General features: G+C 44.3%; 1 protein-coding gene across 1 annotated transcript; it reads left to right on the top strand.

Annotated features, from left to right (window-relative positions):
- The first annotated feature begins 12000 nt into the window (after window positions 1-12000).
- On the top strand, window positions 12001-20774 carry LOC142767048 (uncharacterized). Its single transcript, XM_075868271.1, has 2 exons — window positions 12001-12338; window positions 19132-20774. The coding sequence occupies exons 1-2, from the start codon at window positions 12057-12059 to the stop codon at window positions 20254-20256; spliced, it is 1407 nt and encodes a 468-aa protein (XP_075724386.1). The 5' UTR covers window positions 12001-12056; the 3' UTR covers window positions 20257-20774.
- Window positions 20775-21356: the final 582 nt, after the last annotated feature.

The raw sequence follows: 21356 nt of genomic DNA, 5'->3' as shown, positions 1-21356 counted from the left end.
GGTACGTCTGTGTATCTGTACAGTTGTCTGTTTGTCCGCCTTTAACGGTACCCTTAGCGGCACCAAGTCTAAACGGCACCCCAAATGGCCGACCCTATCCGCAGCTCCCAGAAATATTGCTCAAGGTTCGGTGTTCATACTTGTGCGATTGTCAATTAAACATGAAATATTGCGCATATATGAGGCACCGCAAGGCGTCAAAATTCTGTATTGCTTATTTTTACTAGAAAGGCCTACATAAGTAGTTCTAAGGACCATAGCTTTTATCACGCTTCATGGACAATGCAATGCTTGTACGGAAAGGCAAGCGTTTTCTACGCTTTGCTAAGACTGAAGCCCCTTGATCTTGGGAAAATACTACTACTCATTGCACTCGCCGCCGTGCTCAGTCTCTTTTTTCCCTCCTGACCCCCTTTTGTGTCCTCCCTGCTTTCAACACTTTTTCTGCACTATGATCGGTCTCTTTTGCGGTTGCCCTAAGAGACGCATGGGCTTGCGCTTGCTTGTGTTGTGTTTTTCGCTCGTGCCAATTTTCGCCTACGCTCTGCGTAACAAACGTAGCACGCGCATTGTTTTCTGTGCTCTGTACGGGCGCTAAGCCGTGCTGTCGTGCCTATGACTACAACAATCACAGGGAAAATAGTTATGCACTTATGATACCCCTAAGTAGACGCGATGGCTTGCGCAAGGAGCAGTGGCTGGAATACTTGGCGGCTAAAAAAACTTCGTTCCGACAAAGAACGCTGTACATTGTGACGTAAGGCGCCTTTCTCATTGCTCGTATCAAAGCGTCGCCAAACCATTATCATCATCATCATCAGCCTGACTACAACCACTGCATGACAAAGGGCTCTCCCATATTCCACCAGTCAACTCGGTCCTGCACTTGCTGCTGCCAATTTATACCCGCCAAGTTCTTAACATCATCTGCCCACCTAACCTTCTGTCTCCCCCTAACCCACTTGCCTTCTCTGGGAATCCAGTTAGTTACCCTTAATGTACAGCGCTTATCCGGTCTACGCGCTACATGCCCGGCCCATGTCCATTTCATCTTCTTGATTTCAACTATGATATCCTTAACCCCCGTTTGTTCTCTAATCCACTCCGCTCTGTTCTTGTCTCTTAAGGTTACACCTACCATTTTTCCTTTCATTGCTCGCTGCGTCGTCTTCAATTTAGGCTGAACCCTCTTTGTTAGTCTCCAGGTTTATAAGTACCGGCAAGATGCAGCTGCTATATACCTTCCTCTTGAGGGGTAGTGGCAATCTACCTGTCATTATTTGAGAGTTCTTGCAAAAGTGCTCCACCTCATTATTATTGTTATAGTTACTCCAGTCTCGTGGTTCGGCCCCGTGGTTATTACCTGCCCTACGCAGCCAGAGTACTTTACAAATTTAAGTTCACCCTTACCTATATCAAAGCGCTGCTCTCTTTCAAGGTTGTTGTACCTTTCTTTCGTTTGCTCCACATTAATTTCAAGACCCACCTTTCTGCTCTCCTTGTCTAACTCCGTAATCATGAGTTGTAATTCGTCCCCTGAGTTACTCAGCAAAGCAACGGCATCGGCGAAGCGCAGATTTCTAAGGTACTCTGCTTCAAGTGTTATCCCTAACTGTGCCTATGCCAGGCCTCTGGAAACCTTCTGTAAGCACGCTGTAAATAGCATTGGTGAGATTATCATCTCCTGCTTTACACCCTTCTTGATTAGTATTCTGTTGCTTTCTTTATGAAACACTATGCTAGCAGTTGATTCTCTGTAGATTTCTTCCAGGATGTTTATGTATGTTTCATCGACGCCCTGATTCCACAGTGTCTGCATGACTGCTGATATTTCTACAGAATCAAACGCCTTCTCGTAATATATGAAGGCTATGTATAAGTGGTTGGCTATATTCTGAAGATTTCTCCATTACCTGATTGATAGTATGAATGTGGTCAATTGTTGAGTAGCCTGTTCGAAATCCTGCTTGTTACTATGGTTAGTATAATTCTAACGTTTTCTTAATTCTGTTAGCAATTACATTTTAAATAGCTTGTCTACTACGGAGAGGAAGCTGATCGGCCTGTAATTCTTCACGTCCTTGTCATTCATTTTCTTATGTATTAGGATGAAGTTAGCATTCTTCTAAGACTCTGGTACTCTTCTCGTGAGGAGGCGCCTCGTAAACAGGATGGATAGTTTTTCTAACACAATCTGTCCTCCATCTTTCAGCAGATATGATGTTACCTGGTCCTCACCAGCAGCTTTACCTCTTTGCATGCTCTGCAAGGCTTTTTTTTAACTTCTGATCGCAAAATGCTGCATTTCAAATATTGTTTAGACCTGCTCATTAAGATACGTGTTTTCTAGGGGCGAAACTCCTTACGCCTTGGGTCTTACGTCCGTTATCGTTGTAGTAGCCAGTTGCGTTCCATTAAATGTCAATAAAAACAGTGTCACAGCATATTGACGAAGTGAAGGACGAGGATTGGGACAAAGTGTCCATCAGTCCGTCCATGCTTCAATGCGTCCGTGTGTGCATCGATACGTCCATTCATGCGTCCGTCCGTCTGCACGCTTCATCTTACTCGTCATCATGCACCTAGTGGTTGCCATTTTTCTCTCGCTATTCGTGCATTGCTTCAAAGTGAATTTGTCATCGATATACTGAATTCTTTTGTTACAAACCAGAAAAAAGGAAAATCGTTGAACGTTTTTACACAAAATTATGTCAGGCAAAGTTGTCATAAATGTATCGTGTTGCCTTCAGCTAGCCAGTGCTAGAATACCCGCCATAAACATGATGAAACCTTCACACCCATATTTGCACGAACAATGTTTACAAATACAGCTATATTTTCCCAGAACAGTTCATAAAATTGATTCACTGCTCATGAGGTTTTTTTTGGCTGATAATTTTGCTATGTCGCTGGTACAATATCTACTTGGTAATTATAGTGTTCAAATGTGTTAAAAATTTTGTTGCTGTTTCAAAGGCATTTAACATCTGTTAGCAGAGTGATACATGTTTTTTTTGCTGTTACAATTCACTTGATGTTTATTATGCCTCTCCTGCCTAGATAAAAATGCCAGTCTGCAGTATGTGTAAATAAACAAATAAAACAAATAAAAGTATTCAAATCATACTTCTTTACCTCGCACGGACCTCGGAAATTGTAGAAATTGCACCATTTTAGTTTGCTTTCGCTGCGAACAATTACGTGGGATGACACCGATTCAGAATTGCGCGTTTTGTGACCTTTAGGATTCGTTTACGAGAATTTGGCTGCTGAAAACAAATGAATGGATGAATAGAGATAACACTAATTGCACTCTTTTTGCACTCGTTTTATAAGGATATTCATTCTGTTATTTGTTTTTCGGAGGTGGGAATTAACACAGAAAAATCATGAAAGAGATGTGGTCCATTGAAATAAATAGATAAACACAGAGGCACAGCAAAAAAAGCTATAGCATGGTGATAGCGAGTGAGCCATTTTCTAGGAGACCGTGGCCGCAATCGCTTTGGTCACGCCTGCATTAGCATGTTTTTTATTCCCGAATAAGACACTACACTGTCGCGGTTCAACGTAAGCAGATCACGGAGACGTTGAGTCCGACACCCGACGGCGTGTGTTTTTATGCATGAGCAAAAAACAAGAGAGCCAAGCAAAAGCACGTCGTCCTTTCAGTGTCCATTTCACGAGGATGTGGGCGCGCACATCGTCTTCGTTTTCGGTTTCGGGCGCGGCATTTACCTGCTCTTGAAAGAGCATCACCTCGATGTTATAGCTGAGCCAGTGATTCGTGCATAAAGTCACTTTGTAGAAGCGACGGTGCCTCGCAGAGTTACTCGCTGACGTATGGCTTGATGCGCACTACGTGCACAAGTTCAGGTCGGTGCTGGCGACGCCTTGTACAGTTTGGGCTATCGGGGACGACTTCATAGGTAACGGCACTCAGTCATCGCAGCACTCGATAAGGTCCGAAGTACCTACTGAGCAGCTTTTCGGATAGTCCCCGTCTTCGTAAAGGCGTCCACACCCATACCCTGTCTCCAGTTTCATACGTTACAGGTGTATGACGTAGGTTATAGTGGCCTGCGTCGTACTCTTGCTGTTGGTATATTCGCAGACGTGCGAGCTGCCTGGCTTCCTCTGCGCGTTGAGGAAACGCGTCAGCACTCGTTTCGTTGTCATCGCATTCGTGTGGCAGCATCACGTCCAATATCGTTCTTACTTCTCGTCCCTGAACAAGGCTGAATGGGGTCATCTGTGTCGTTTCTTGTTTCATAGTATTGTATGCGACCGCTATGTAAGGAAGAATCTCGTCCCAGTTTTTGTATTTGATGTCCACATACGATTAAAGCATGTCTTCCAGAGTTTTGTTGAGTCGCTCGGTCAAGCCGTTGGTTTGTGGATGGTAAGCTGTTGACTTGCGATGAATAGTACCGCTGAGCACCAACACATAGTCTAAAAGCGCGGCTGTGAATGCGGTTCCGCGATCTGTTATAACGATCGATGGCACACCGTGTCTCAGCACAATGTTTTCTATGAAGAACCGGGCCACCTCCTCTGATGTGCGTCTCTGGATGGCTTTTGTCTCGGCGTAGCGAGTAAGGTAGTCGGTCGCCACTATAACCCAGCGGTTACCAACACTAGAGGTGGGTAGTGGGCTCAAAAGGTGCATTCCGATCTGATAAAATGGCGTTGTCGGGACCTGGACAAAGTGTAGCAAACCGGCTCGTTTCGTTGGAGGTGACTTGCACCGCTGGCAACCGAGGCAGGTCCGAACATGATGCTTCACGGTAGCGGTGAGTCTAGGCCAGTAATACCTCCCTCGCACCCTGCTCAGTGCGCGCGTGTAGCCTAAATGTCCAGATGTTACCTCGTAGTGGCATGCTTGAAATACTTCAGAACGAAGGAGGTAGGGACAACAAGCAGGTAGGTGGACCCGTCTGACGAGAAGTTAATTTTGTAAAGGACATTGTTTCGTAGACAGAACGACGATAGTCCTCTTGCAATGGCTTTGGGCGCATTCTGGCTTCGTCCTTCTAAATAATTAATCAAGCCAAGTAGCTGAGGATCGTCATGCTTGTTATCTGCGATGTTTGACGTGTCGATGATTCCGGGGAACGTTGTCTCTTCATCAAAAGAAACAGCCGACTCTATTAGGGATTGGGATAGGAAATCGGCGTCCGTGTGTCGTTTTCCCGACTTATACACCATTGTTATATCAAACTTCTGTGGTCTAAGGCTCTAGCGTGCCAATCGCCCGGAAGGATCTTTCAGACTTGTTAACCAACAGAACCAATGGTGGTCACTGATAACCTTGAATGGGCGGCCGTACAAGTATGGGTGAAATTTCATGGCTGCCACACCACGGCGAGGCATTCCTTTTCAGTGGTCGAGTAATTTGCTTCTGTGCGTGACAGAGCTCTGTTTGCATAAGCAATCACTCTTTCCTCGTCGTCCTGGTGCTGCACAAGCACAGCTCCGAGGCCAACAATGCTGGTGTCGGTATGGAGCACTGTAGAAGCGGTCTCATCAAAATGGGCAAGCACGAGGGTCGTGTGTAAACGTTGCCGCTAGTCAATGAAAGCAGCCTCCTGTTCATCGCCCCACAACCAATGGAACGTCATCCCTCGTGAGACGAGTTAAATGTCACGTAATGCGTGTAAAAGCTGGAATACACCACCGATAATATGCACAGAGACCCAGAAAACGCCTCAATCATTTTTTATCTGATGGTGTTGAAAACTGTGTGACGGCGACAACTTACTCGGGATCTGGATGAACTCCTGCGTAACTGACGACATGACCAAGAAACTGCAGTTTCTCAAAGCAGAAGTGACATTTCTCCGGCTTGAGTGTCAGACCTGTGGTCCGTATGGCCTGCAAGACCATTTGCAATTGTTCAATGTCATCACCAGGAAAAACGTACAGAATAGTACCATGCAGCGGAAAAACATCCGCTCGTAAAACTTCTCTTGAAAACTTGTATTTGATTTGCACGCCCCACTTATAGGACATTTTGAAGAACATATTCCTTTAATAAACGGTTGACTCAGTTTTTCTAAATTGATCACCAACATTTCAGGAACAGTCAGCGCTACTGTTGCGCACAAGCTGCTGCAAAAACCACACTCATTGAATTTTGCGGTGCGCACGCGGGAGCGTCGGTGAAAAATTACGCCGAGTGCTGTGCGTGCGGCAAGTGGGCGAGAAAAATTGAGGAGGAAACGTTCGCGTGGATGAGAGTGTCGTTGCTTTTTTCAAGATCAAAGGGTTTTAGCTAAGCCTACACTATGATGGCACCTACCCGTCGTCTTGCCTTCTACTCCTTATCACCTCCGAGATGGGTGCGCACGCCGCACGCTTCGTTTTCTAATATAACAGCCGGACAGAGCTAATCTCTCACGTGTGACGTGACTTGATGTGCTCATTGGCCTCCGCTGCACGCTCGAGGCACTCTAACGCAGTGCCTTCAGAATACCATTCGCCAATTTTCTTGCGCAAACATCAAATATACGTTTTATTCTCTTCCTCCAGAAGCGAGACTATCGCTTTGCGCGACGTTTGCAGTGTAATATGCAGATACTGGGCCAGTTTTTTAGAGGGGGGCTGAAATAGAACATGCCTAGTTGGTTTCTGCGTCTTCCAAGTCGCGTACCTGATGCATGCACAGATAGCTTGTTCAGGCATTACATTTTGCGCTTACTTTTCATTTTAGTCACTTCATTCATAATCAAACTGCCCATTATTGTGGCGGTGTATGCTACCAACAACAAAATAACTGACTTTATCAACACTTTTTTGTTACATTGTTTTTATTTCAAAAGCTTCCAACAAACATGTAGTAGAACTGATCTGAAGAGCGAGTTGGAACATATTCAAAATTAGGCAGCGCACAAAAGAAAACACATTGTTTCTTTGAACACTGTTCAAATATGAAACCAAACATACCTTTCGTGAGCGACTGCTATGTAATTTCGTATATGAGCAGCGGACGTAAAGCGAATAGGTGTCAGTTGGTGACAAAAAAACTTTCCAGGTACCTGTTGCGTAGCACTGATTTAACCTTTAAAATGCTTTAAATTGAAGATGTTTGAAAGCAGTTCGATCACAGAAAGTTTATTATCACCCTACTTTGAGGTGTAAAACATTAGCAGGAGCAGCACAATTATAAAAAAAGAACGGTCGTGAGAGCTATATATGATGCACGGTTATTTATTGCTTGTTTTGAAACAAAAACTATAGGAAGAACATGTTTTTACTCGATATTTTTATCTGGTAAATTTTTTTATCTGGTACAGATATTTTTATCTGGTACATCACTTCTGGTGACGTATGTTAATGTGTGCGTGTGTTCTGTGCATTTTCTGTTGCTTGTTCAAACAATTATGGTTGCAGTCACCCTTGAATGTTCAACGAGCGACAGAGAGAATTGATTGTTCTGAACGACAAACTTCATGGTTTGTACATAATTACTACCTTTAACGTCCTCCTCATCTGAAAGGAGCACGCGGCAGGTGCATGAATACAACAATGTTTTCTTAAATGTCATGGCCTTAGTTCTCGTTTTCATGACCTCAAATTGACAATGTTCGGTTGGGGTTTGCTTTTCTTTAACAAGTTTGAGCCAGCTAGCGCCGGAGTAGAATTATTTTTGTTATATGCGAGGAGATTTTAGCTCACTTCATTAGCCCTGTGAAGAACAAACTATAGCCTTGAAGAATGAAACAACGAGTGAATTATGTTTTTTTCTGAGCGGCAAAGCAGGATCAGAGCAGCAGGTATGTCTCACCAGCAACGTAAATTTTGAAGATTTTCTTATAGCGAGAACAAGCATTACGCTTGATATGAAAAAGTGCAAAGCGAAAATGGACCATTAAAAATGAGTCAGCCTGTGCTTAGTCGAAATGACATGAAATGAGTTCAGGATTTCGTACTTGAGCACACAAGTTACAACCAGCAAGAAACTTCTCGAAATTAAATAAAAAATAACAGTCAGAGGAATTTCTGTAGCATCAAACGTTGTTGAAGATGAATCTGCCAGAAAAAGAGTAATCGAAGTCTCCAAGATCATGAAACTATTAAAAAAAACGGGAAAAATGAACATGCATATAGAAGGAGTAAAATAGAGTCAGCTAAAACATTATTAATCAAGAATAAAAACAGGGCCACAAACAGCTTTAACAAAAGTGATGTAGAGGTATCTAGCAAAATTGAGGTTAGTATCAAAAAGGGTTGAAAATAAATGGTGCTCTTGAAGGAGCAAAGAACAGACTCTAAAAGATAACAGAGCCACAATGCCATTCATTTCAATGATATAATAAGAGTAGCAGATGGTTGGTACTCTGACCCTCATGGTTCTCAGAAGCCACCCACCATAAAACATCTGAAAGGGTAATTCTATCGATAACATCTTACGAGGTATGAAACGAAAATTGTAGTATGACCCATGAAAGAGCAGCAGGAGATAATGTATCTACATGAGATTTGAATAAACACAAGTGGGCTTATATTCGAGAACACTCCTGTACTTTACACTTAGAGCCTGAAAACCTCAAAGCTTCTATTGATTGGAAGAATGCCAACACTAAACAAGAGCACAACAAAGGGCAGGTGAAAGAGTTCAAGAATTATTAATCCATCAACATACTCTCAGTAACATAGAGTATCTGCGAAGTTAAGGTAAAATGAAAAATTTGAGAAGTGGACTTTATCCGAAATGCTAAGGACTACCGAAATGATATTCTGAGATGAATTACAGTGGTGCGAACAGTAAATCAACTGAGAAATTCACCCGGCATAATGAAACACTTTGATCCACTTCCGTAGACTGCGAAAAGGCGTTTGACTAAGTTCAGGTTGTACCAAACCTGGTATGCCGGATGTTCACAAAGAGTACCTGAAAAACACACAAAGCTCTTCAAGTAACACAAATGAAGTGTTTGAAATGTCCCACAATCAGAGCCTGTGAATTTAGTTTACTAGTTATTCTTATTGGGTGATAATTCTGTTTATGCGCGAAGAATACACTAGGACGCACGAACACAAACACGTATTTCGGGTAAAGCTGCGTGTCATATCGCTGCTGTTATACGCCGGACGCCTACGAGGAGACAAAACATTCAATGATGGTCGCATTACCACTTGTCTGTCCTCGTATATAGACTCGCTGCTTTTTGGGCTTTCGTATTAGGTGTAGCCATCCCATTGTGATCCCCAAGTAAATCGCTGTCAAACAGTGTCACACACTTCTTATGGGCACAAGCGAAAATGAGAGTTAAGCTAGTTCAATTGCCAAAACAAATCATGCTCGTGCAACCTGTGCACGTGAGTGAAAAGCACACGTTTAGCATCTGTACGTCTTTTCGTAGTTCATCAGATTGCAATCAAGCAATAAAATTGCAGGTGGGCTAACACACACGTCACCATTTTGGCAGATAGCAAAGGCTTCCGCTATCTCTGTTATGCGAGAATCCATCTGTCTATAAACAGTGCTCGTGTGGCGAACTTCTAAGGTGCAGCAGGAGGTCTGACGGTGGGCAGGCAAAAGAGAGATTGGTGCACCTTTAAAAGTGCTATGGTGTTCACGCAAGCGCCAGTTTATTGGGGGCAAACGTCACGCTGTTTTACGCAAAACGTGCTCACATGGTTGTCATTGCTGTTTACGTCATGCAATGAAGAAGTGAACCCGAACGGCTGTGAAAAAGACGTGGTGTAATGAAAGCTTTTTACAATCCTGAGCTTGATAACGCAGTAAACCAGTCGTTTCATTTGGCGAGAATAAATGTAGTAACTAGCCTGTCTAAATGAGTGTGCATGCGACTGAGTGGGGTAGCAATGTGGGGACGCCCTTCACCATTTGAGTGACAGGTTAAACACAAGTAGTTGAAGCGCAAGCCGTCTTTTCTTAATTAGCGTAATGTTCAAGCATGATGCTATATTGAAGTGTGCGTGAAGATGCAGAAATAAAATGGACCACACAATATGTTGAAGGCGTGTGCCACAGCGCGTAGGCATGCTGTGAAACAACATGGAACCCCTGGGAGAGTTCTTGCAGCCCTAAATTTTCTCTACATGTACTCATTCGTTCTTAAGATAGGTATAGCTAGGTATCCTTTGTGGAAAAAAGCGCCAGGCCTGCGTGGAACGCTCAGCCCAGCCACAGCGAATGCTTGAAAAGCGGCATTTTTAGAGCTCTTTTTAGGCATTATTTGGGCAAGTGATATAAGCACACTTGTAGGGTGCCCAGAACTCCAAATATAATCATAATTTTTGTGTAGTAGGGAAGCTTGGACGATCATAACAACAATAATGATGCCTCAGACGTGGGCCAATATTTGATTTTAATTCTCCCAGCAGGAACAGTACCCAAAAATTGTGCGTGGCAGTCAAACATTCTACCCCAGAGTTCTCAGAAGTTCTCAGTAGGTCTCAGAACTACATTTCCAATTGACGTTAAAATAGACGCTAATCTCTGTGAAACGTCAATAGTGGTTGCGGTGCTGCCCAGCCAATTATATAAACGTTACATATGAGCTCCTTTAATACAGGTGGCATATCGGGTTAACGTCAATTGTTGTTAGGTGCCATGCGTTGAAGTTGCTTCACGTACCAGTGTCCAGGGCTCGCATCTTCGCTTCATATAAGCTTCTGGTGTTCCTAATACGCATGTTTCAGTTAACTTAGTTGCGCAAGTGCAAACAACTGATTGTATAAACATCTGCCACTCTACAAGATATGTCTGTGCGTGCAATATTTGTACACATACTTAGCGTCATTTCATGACGTGTCGCTCACTGAAAAAATCGCAACACGGTCACCTTCCCTCCGAATGATTCGCATAACGTCGGTTCCCTGGTACGTACGATCAGCCAAATATTAGGGACGAAGCTCCTTACAGCAGCACTTGTTTGTCCCTTGTTGCCGTTGTAGTAGTGTGTAACAAGAATAACATTTTGACCTTCAAGGTGGTGCCGGTGAGAGATTTCTTTTGTGCGTTGTTGAACAATAGGAGATAGTGCTCAATGTACATGCCAGTGGCTGCTATGGGGTAATGAGAGACAGGAGAATTCGCCTTTTAGTTAACGCGCACGCTGCGAATTCTTATTGTTCAGCAATGCACAGAAGACAAGAAAGGGTTGCTGCATTATACTCGCTGGGCATAACATCCTAGGCTTTAGAAAGGTTTAGCGAGCGTTGGGCCGAAGTGCCATGAATACAGTGAACTAGTCGAGGTCGTTAAAGGGGGGAAGTAGAGACGAAGCACAAGCCGTAAGAAAGTGTGCGTGTGCCTCCTCTCGTTCAGTCCTTGGAATGTCGGCTGGATGGCAGTGTTTCTATATGAGGAATATAAGATGAAAAGATGCGAGATGGTAGTACTTGGAGTGTTGAATAGGTGGACGAACGGACACATAGACAGATGCATGGACGGACACATGGATGGCTGCACGGACGGATGGACGCATGGACGGACGCAGGAGCGGATGCATGGACGAAAGCAGGGATGGACACACAGGTGAACGTGCGGACGTACGAACAGACGCACGCATGGATGGACGGAAGCAAGAACAAATGAACGAACGCATGCTTCGCCCCACTATCCATCATTCACTCAAGGGATATGCTGCTATTTTCTTGTAGCATCGCCTATGCAATATTCTTCCATCACTTCGTTTGCGATCATTGTGTATTATTGTGAACACTCAACTGACCATTCGTAACCGGTGCACATGAGTATCTCTTACTGGCTGCCATATGGGCGCACACCCGGTTGCGTCAGTCGGGTTTTAAGATAGTTTTTAGCAGACAAATGCTCTCCATTTTGGATCAGTTTTTGGCTCCAGCACTACCATGTGACGTGGCACTGAGAAGCAGCTGAACATGATTGTTCTAGCCCGCATTCCGTTTATCAACGTAATAAATAGGCGAACCTTAACGTAGGTATTTCTTGCGTACGCCACAAGTTTGAAATCACCTTTGTCAAGCTTTATCGAACCTTAACGGATCGTCACTCGCCTCTTCTGTGGCCTTAAGCTCGTCGCTGAAACGCTTTCGTGCTCCAAATGGAAAGAAGACCACACCGCTTTAGCGGCCTCCCAGTCACCGGCGTGAACTGGAGGCCAACGTTTCTGAACGACGAGGTGTCTGACGTGCGCGTGTGCAGCGCTTGCGCAATCATTCCCAAGAAGACACTGAAACTGCCATGTTCGCACGTTTTGCGCGAATACTGCTTTGCGTGCGTCTCCCAGTCTGGCAGTGGGAAGTGCCCCGAGGATCAGAAGACATTCACGGCGGTGGAGTGCACACCCATTAACTTCGCTGCCAAGAAAGTGAACCGCGTAAAAGTGAGTAAAATTCCCCACCTCTGTAAGCCACCTGTTTTAATTTAGCCTCAATGAGGCATACTGAGGGGCATGAGCGGAGTTCTTTCAGCTGGAAAAGTGAACGTTTCGTAACACTTTTTCTTAGGTTGTTTTACGGTTTTTAATGGCAGCAATTATTCGCAACTGCTTTCAGTATATTCCTTCATTGACTTCTAGTACCCGGCCATGGTGGTCTAGTGGCTAAGGTACTGGGCTGCTGACGCTCAGGCTGCGGGATTGAATTCCGGCTGCGGCGGCTGCGTTTCCGATGGAGGAGGGTGTGCTGTATGACCCTGTGCTCACATTCGGGTGCACGTTAAAAAACCCTAGGAGGTCCTAATTTCTGGAGCCCCCACTACGACATCTTCCATAGTCATATGGTGGTTTCGGAACATTAAACCCCACATATCAATCAAACTTCTCCTACTAAATACATGCTCACGTGGCCATACCCTGCCGCTACACAATGAAAAAGAGCCGGTGCCCAGTCAGCCAAAATTAACAAAGTTTAAGTCATGTTAGGATAAAGCTTTCGTGCACCAGCATAACTTTTTCACCCTCAGTTGCCAAGGTGGTTTCGGGGACTAGAAATTATTCTACTCCGAGGAGCAACCTTGATTCGCGTACGGTACAATAGTGCCCTTCTATCCCCGATACGCATACTGCACTTAACTCTGCGGAAGGCTTATGACATTAACGTTCATTTCCCTCCTTTTCCCTAAATTAAACAACATCTACTGTAAGAAACATTCGATCTCATGGCAACGGAAACCAAGGAGATATACACATACCGTTTTGTTGAAACCTTATATGCAGATTAACAAGCGCTATTCTTCCTGCCAAGAACCATCCAAAATGTAATCATTGAGCTAATTATACCAGAAAGCAGTGGTGCACAAGAAATTGAAAATAGTCTTAAACGACGCTAAGAAATTCTATCATGCAGGTGTGCTTACAGTTTAGTGGGTGGCCATCAGCTCGTTCACTAGCGTTGGTGTCGTTGATTGTGACCGAAAACTAGTCTTGTCCGTGACCAGAAACCTTCAGAAATGCCACCAAAATAACTTGAAAGACTCGATTATGAGTGAGGATTCAACCCAGGCTGTTTGCGTCGCAAGCAGATCTTGAACCAGACAGTAATTCTATTACTTAAGAATAACTAGATATAGAAAAAGATGCCGTATCAATGCCATGACGTGCACGGAATAACCTGAAATAATGTAAAGTATTGCGTGATAGGTGCGTAGGTCTATGAAAAGCATCTAAACAAGATGATTCCAAACAAGTGCTTGTTTTAAAGGGCCACTCACTGCAAAACGTTCGGACATAGTAGGGAGTTTTCGAATAGCGCACTGCGGGCCCCTGAGGTGCGATCGCGGCCCCATTCGCGTTTGCGCCCCCCCCCCCTTCTTCTCGCAGAAAATCCAAAGCGAAGTGATGTGTGTAGCTTCTGTGCATTAAGGTTTGCGGTCGGGGCGAAAGTCTGTAGATTTTTCTCTAGGGGGGGGGGGGGGGGGCGAACACTATTCTAAAACTCGCATAGCTCCCGCAACTGAAGCAACGCCCGCAACACCTGCAAATGTTAATCTAAAACGACCCAATAAATCGCAATATTGCTTCAAAAGCATGAGCGAACATTTATTTCACTGCGGCTCTGACAAGAGCGATGGGCATGGGGCCTGACAACGTAATCACGTTGTACTCTAGAACGCCAAACTCAAGCGAACTCAGTTTTGTTTTAATGATATTGCACTGGCTGAAACTACTCAGGGTTAGGATTGCTGATTTCGCAAGGTTGTTAGGACTTATGTAATTGTCTGTTGAAATATTTGTGTTAATTTGTTGCTAATGAAACACATTAAATCTTAACTTTCACACACCACCGCAGAATGATGACTGCAGAAGATTTGCTTTCACGCATGCATAATTGTGTCCTAATTTTGAGTGATGACTTGCATATATATATCAACGGTATATGAATGTGTTCTTTCAAAACGATTGGGCTAGCTTAGAGCAATTAGTTCTTGCGTACTAGCGTACAATATATTAAAGATAACCTAAATAGTTTAGCTAGCTTTTGGTGCTTCAGTTGTCATGTGCAACAAAACACTTTTTCTGTAAAATGTGGGAAAAGTCAGAATACATCTTCATTTATGCAGAGAGCTCTCGTATAAAAACAAAAACTCTCATATTGACGAAGGCTTTAATTCTCTCAATGTCGGGTGTGTCTGGCGATGACGTAAGTCCTTTACGTGTTTCGTTTTGTTGTTATGAGGAGAGCTTGAAAAGATGAATAACAAGTGTTGCATATTGAGGATAAGGAATAGGCATTGAAATAGAGTACAACACCTCGTTTGCCTTTGAGAGACAAGATTCAGGCCAAGGATAGCGAGCTAGACAAACCACCGATTGGGTCATGAACTGCTGATCTTGAGAAAATAGCGGGTGCAGCTCTGGACTTGACTCGAGATAGAAGACACGCCAACAGGGCAATAATGTTTAAAACGCGTCCGTGCAACTGCGTGTTTGTATGGCAAAGATGATGATAGTCACCTTCCCTGATAATTTGGAGACGCTCCATGAGCTATGGACGTCATGTGGCAGTAATTTGAAGAAACGAAAGTTTTTCTAGAGCAAATGGCCACTGGTAGGTGGCAGCGCCGTATTGTTTTAGCGAAGCGTAGGAGACACCCAAAATTTCGTTCATATCGTCACATCATCGGCGCAGCGTTAAGTACTGCTGCCTTTACAGTTATATATAAATACATTTTAGAAATGAATACAAGCACTGCCTGATACTTATGTATTTGTGTTTACCTAAAAACTGCGTGATACTTTGATTTGAAATGTTCAAAAGTATGAACGCAGACAGCAGAACTTTCCCTGGGTGGTTGAATCGTGCGACAGACAAAGCAACAGAAAGCCAAAGAAACATTTATTTATTGAAGTATCTCAAGATACGCCTTATTCTTTTAAAAACCTTCATACCCGCGGCATATAATGGGACAACCTTAGAGACAACTATCTCGCCTGCGCCGCATGGCCGGCCGAGTAGCGATAGCGGCTCTGTGAAGTCCCCAGCGAAAAACGCTGAACTCAGTCGTTCCGTACTCTTCAAGGCAGATACCAACAGAGCGAGTGGTGAACATGAATGCTTGTAGACGTATTAGGCATGCGACGGAACCAGTAAAACCACCCTAAAAGACGCCAGCGTTGCACTAAGGGCGCGCTTTGAATAGTATTGAAAGTGGATCTAGTAGGTATAGCAGCATTTGCGGGTACAGGGTGAGGTCGACCAAGACGGGAGACGGGACACAGGCGAGCACTGCCTCGCGTGTGAAAAGAATACAAAAAACAACAAATATCATATAAAAGAAGCGTATCAACCTTGCGCGGAAATTCTAAGTACGAATATGAAAAAAGGTTATGAAGTGCATCACCTAATGGCACATGTGCAGAGAAGATATGTGAACTCTGTCCGATTTCGGAGTCGGTGCTCTTCTGCGTCCCTTCCGTTTCCAGTATCGTTGGTCTCTCACTGCACACAAAATTCCTAACGCTTAGCACTTGCATTGTAGAACACATTAGGACAGTGAACTGGTTAAAGGGTGTCCGAAAACAAATTTTTTTACATTCTGTTCTGACTAGAACACTACTGGAGCAACTCATTGACACCAAAATTCAATGGAAGTTCCCGTTACTAATAGATCTAAGAGTAATGAATAGCTACCCTGCTCCTCCGCTCGTAGTTTCACCCTCAACTACATAAACTCTTCTTTCGACCCCGCCACGGTGGTCTAGTGGCTAAACCACTCTGCTACTGACCTGTATGTCACGGTATCAATCCCCGGGTGTAGTGGCTGCATTTTCGAAGATGGCGAAAATGCTGTAGGCCCATTCGCACAGATTTGGGTGCATGTTAAAAACCCCAGGTGGTTGAAAGTTCCGGAGCCCTACGGCGTCTCTCATAATCGTGTGGTGGCGCTGGAACGTTAAACGCACATACAATTTAGGCTTCCTTCGGGAGCTTGGGGCTAAGGTCGGCCTTCACGGGCCTGTGTCGCGTGTTCCGCAGCCAATCAGATCAGCAGCCACGGTGACGCCAACTGCGCAGAGCATGTCGCTCTGTGAATGGACGGTTGAAAACGTGTTTGAGCTCTCTGCGTAAATTATTGTAATAAATTGCACAGTTTACACGAAGGGCTCCAAATGACCTGTAACTGTCTCTTTGGGATTGGTCTATGGGTCCAATGTGTTTATACGGAATTATGAAAAATGTTTGAGGGTCCGGCTACGCTACGTTGACTACACCTACGTTTTTCCTGCTTTTGTGTACTTCCACAGTATGTGCATACATTTTTGTTTGTTGCTGTACCGTCAAATACGTTAAAAAACAGCTGCTTTATATCTAAGCAGCTGCTATTACACTTGCCTTGAAAATGATATCAAGAGTGAACGGTCTAACGATGCGTGACAAATGGAAAATTGTGAGGCGGATTACATAGACGCTCATCAATAATGCGCTGCGCCGTTTATGTTGAATCAAAATAACAACTATAAAAGCAGCAAAGCGCATTAGTGGCCAGGTTACGAGGATGAGGACTTTGAAGAAATTGAAGTAAAATTGGCAAGGAACTACTGCTTTTCTCCGTACTTCTGGGTGCCTCACGGACCCATTTTCACTACAGATCAAAGCAGCATCACAACCTACATTTTAAACACGCTAGACATAGATGTCACGGTAGGCGTAATATCTAGAGCGAAAACCTGAACGATGACACTGCAATTGCACTACCATGGCCAGGACTCTACACCAAACCCTAGTTAACACTGAAGCATTCGCTTCCTACAGCGACCGAAATTCTTCTGTCACCAAAACGCAGCGTCGTTCGCCGGGACGCACACCGCAGCGCCGGATAGCTATCTGCCGAGTGAACAATGAACCACGGGTCGAAGGCGGGATGAATGCGTGGTTCCGCGGATGTTGTCGGCAGCTCAAAACTTAGTGCTAGCGTGAATAGTTGTATCTTAGTTTTGCGCATTGGAATGTTCCTCGCAACTTGGAAGGGAAAGGCAACTACATCGCAAGGGGCTCGCCCTTTGAGGAGTGAAGTGACCGAGGCAGAGGCAACTCTTACTAACGGGTCTATCGGGGCTCGTTTCCTACTTTATTCCACAAGTCGTGCTTTCGCAAGCTGTCTGACTGGTGTGGCGTTTGTCAAATAGGACGGTGCGGTTGCGCCCCAATTTAATGAGGATATATGCTAAGTGCACTTTGCTAGACTTTGACATGACGAGCGTGTCGGACTTGGCCACCATTTACTCAAATTCCTCGACTGGCGCTCCTACGCCACAAACATCGGTTCGAGAGCAATCAGCGAGCATAGGGCCCTTTCGGTAGACCTGGCCGCCGCCGATTGAAATTCGGAGTGCTTTAGGCGGTGAGAATATTCAGTCGAAATGAGCTCACTTCGCAGTGTGAATGGGCTCGGCTGCAATGAATGCGTTCCTTAACTCAGTGACAGCGAGCCATTTAAGAACACCATTTGTCATTGGCAGAACTCGGAGCTTGGTGGCTTCGGCGTGTTATTATCAGAAGCGAAATAGCGCAAAGAGTGCGTTAGACGAGCTTTAAGGGTCATCGCCCCACCCATTCCGATGCCCACGCACCTCAACATGGTGCGGTCGATCGTCCGCGCATATAACTATTCCCGTATGTGGGTGGCTTGCATGTCATCTGCTTTCACCGCAGGTTTAAGTTGAAGTTATGGAAAGCAGAAAGGTCGTTTCATGTGGTGCAGTGGCCGCGTTTGGGGAAAGTAGCGAGCCACTCTCACAAAAAGAAGTAACAAACGCTACAGTTTTCAGTACTCGTCTCTATGTATACTTGTGCGATCATTTCGTGACTCTTTTTTTTGTGTAGTGAAGGGCGCTTTAGGTGTCGAGCTGTGACAGTTGTTGATTTCCGCTCATCTAGTCTGTTTTCTGTTCATGCGTCTTTTTGGCTTAAAGAACGCACTGCAAAACGCGGGCTGCGTCCTTTTCCTCCCGTGGCATTAGTTTCTCTATATCATTCTATGTTATATATCATTTATAACATTCTATATCGAACAAAACATAATCAGCGGTTCACCATATATATGGAAACGAGTTTACCATTCTAGTGGCACTGAATCCTAAAACTGAGGCGTAATGCATATATATGTTTATTGAATCGATAGTTACGTAAACACGCATGGTCATATCGACACCTATCCAGATATACTGAGTTGTCTTCTTGCCTATGTAGTGATTGTTTTGAGTCTGCAAGATCACTCCGCCAGAGTAATAGTTTTTGCTTGTCTAGAGCTGAGCTTTAGTAATGCAAATATCAGCACTTCTTACTTATTTCCCTGTGTTGTGCCAACGCACCAACATAGCGGCTGCAGCAGCACCACCGCGGGGTAAAAGGGAAGCCTAGTTAAACACATGCTTTATCTGAATAAAGGGCATTTCTTCGTTGGCCTCGAGCGTGCGTCTGTGTTACTACATCACCTTCCAATTAAAAAATGTATGTGAAAAATTGAGACAAACTCATGCTGTTCTTAAAAATATTTACAATATACAACGAGCTGTCACTGTTCATGATGTTGTGCAATCACCTGTAAAAAAAATCCACTATTGTGGCAATGAGTTAATCTTTTATTTTAATATCAGGACCAATCCGACCATTCATGTTGCCTTGAAACTCAGCGACTTGATCTGATAACCAACGTTGTGTTTTATATTTTTTAAGGTGTACTGTTGGAACGAATCAATGGGCTGCAAGTTCACGGGACCCCTAGAAGACCTTCTACAGCACTTTGAGAACGACTGCGCCTTCCACGTGCTGTATTGCGGGACAGGAAACCACTACCTTTTGCGCAATTACGCTGTAGAACACAAAATGAACGGGTGCCGCTACCAACGTTCGTGTGTCGAGACGGAGCCCTCAGCGTCGCAAACTACTCCAGTGGCTTCTCCAGACTGCAGCGTCAATGAGGAACACGAGAAGACGCTTGCTATAGACGTTTACCAAGACGCTCAGCTGGCTGCACTTCAGGACCAAATGACTCAGCTTGCTAAAGATGTCGCGTACCATCAAATTTTAATAAGGGAACTCAATGACGGGCAAAGGAAGTCTGCCCTTACTGTTAGTAATGTCGTGACCGAGGTCGTAACCTCGGCGGTATCTGAAGCTTTTCGAAAACAGATAAAGGGAGCAAGTTTCGAGCATGATAATGCCGCGACGTCAGCCCTGTCACCGTCTTCGGAGAAGGCAGTCATTCTTAGAAAGCTTGAGCAATACGCCGATGTAACGCTCGGCACTCTTGAAGAGTTGCGTCAGAACATGCGGCAATTCGATCATGGTGCAGTAATTGCTCGTTGTGAGCCCACGCTTCCTAGTCGCGATAGGCTGCGTCATTTGACTAAAGTACAAACAGCTAACTCTCAAGTGGGTGCAGAAATACCTAGTGTCACCTATAATCTGACACTTAAAAATGCTGACGAAATCTTTTCAAGCGCCTTGGAAGACTGTACGTTTGCTGAAGTGACTACGTGGCACATGAGAGACACCTACTTTGTGGTCGCTGTACGAAAGATTGCTGCTCAAGACGCCATGCTTTTAGGTTTAGAGATCGACTTCAATGTTTTGCGTGAAGGTTCTCAGTGGTTGACTTCGTCTCGGTCGGTTACCGTGGTACATCCAAACGGAAAGAGATTCGATATGCTCGAAGTCCATGTCCCGCCTTGTTCATGTAAGCGCAGTCTTGATACACTGCATCATGCTCACCTATCATTCTTGGCAGATGTCAGTCACCTGCCGAAGGGCTTTTGCAAAGACAAGAAGAGGACGATCGAAATAAAGCTGACGACATAATCGAGTAAACGTGCTCGAGAATTCCGCTTCACCATGCTGTGATGAGTAATCGTCCGCTGCTTCATCCCTTTTTGTTTTGCATCCTGTGTTCGTAATATCTACGGAGGGTCATTTAATACATGTGTTTTTATCACTTGCTTGCTTACCTGTTACTTTCTATATCGAGCAGCGTCTTTAAAAAATCACAGGTTTACCAGTAGCCTGTGATTTCAAGAAATCGATGAACAAAAGATAGCAGATGTGCGCTACAACGAAACGTTATTGTTTCAAGGTGTCAAACTGCTCCTCTACGAACAACTTGTCGTCAATCGTGCCTGCAGTGTGCTTGTATTAAAATGAGCAACATTATTACAGAAAAGTGCCCTCTAATATTATTCACTCTAACTTTATCACTGTTTTTGTAAAGAAAGATTTTGCAGTGTTCATTGCTTTTGTAGATTTTTACCTATGTACGAGTAGAGCTATGCTCACAAATTGTTATAATAAAAATGGAATACTTGATGGTTTCCTGAAAAATGCGCTTGTCTTGGATGGTTACTGAGTTGTCAATTTAAGCTCACCTATTTTTACTGCAGTAGCGTTAAAGAGCTCCCTCCGCTCAAATTCCGCCTTTTAAAGAAATTCTGCGGTTGGGGTTGTTGGTGGTGAGTGAAAAATTGTTTTGTTTGCGACCGAGAAATCTGCAACGATGGAAATCAAATAGATAAATAAATCCTAGGTCTTACTTTGGTCTAACTCAGTCGTTTGCGCGGCAAGTGGGCGTTCCACTACAGAGCCACACTTTTGCTTGCGAATAGAGTGAATTAACTTACCCTGCATAGAAATGTAGGGAAAGCAACACATGCTTTACAAACACGCGCGTCCTGTTTACAAGCTTCACATTATAGAATGCAATATTGCACTAATAATGCGTGATACAAGCCTATATTGCAACCGGTGTACGAAAATGATTATAATAGTGACATCGTGGTTTCAAGCCGGCCACCCGCTAGAAAAGGCACACGCTTTACTGCGCCTCTTCTCTTAAGGTCACGTAGTTAGTGCATATCCGAAAAAAAAGTTATCCAAGCCCGGCACAAGCCCCACCGCAATGGTTCGTA

The sequence above is a fragment of the Rhipicephalus microplus genome, chromosome 7 (assembly GCF_043290135.1).
Source record: "Rhipicephalus microplus isolate Deutch F79 chromosome 7, USDA_Rmic, whole genome shotgun sequence".
Classification (NCBI taxonomy): domain Eukaryota; kingdom Metazoa; phylum Arthropoda; class Arachnida; order Ixodida; family Ixodidae; genus Rhipicephalus; species Rhipicephalus microplus.
The sequence above is the reverse complement of the archived record's forward strand: the minus strand, read 5'-3'. Positions and strand labels throughout refer to the sequence as shown.

Excerpts from the sequence above, each read along its gene's own strand:
- LOC142767048 (XM_075868271.1), top strand. The coding sequence starts at position 12,057 with ATGGAAAGAAGACCACACCGCTTTAGCGGCCTCCCAGTCACCGGCGTG. Across the intron at positions 12,339-19,131 it reads AGAAAGTGAACCGCGTAAAA|GTGTACTGTTGGAACGAATC; the intron begins GTGAGTAAAATT and ends ATATTTTTTAAG.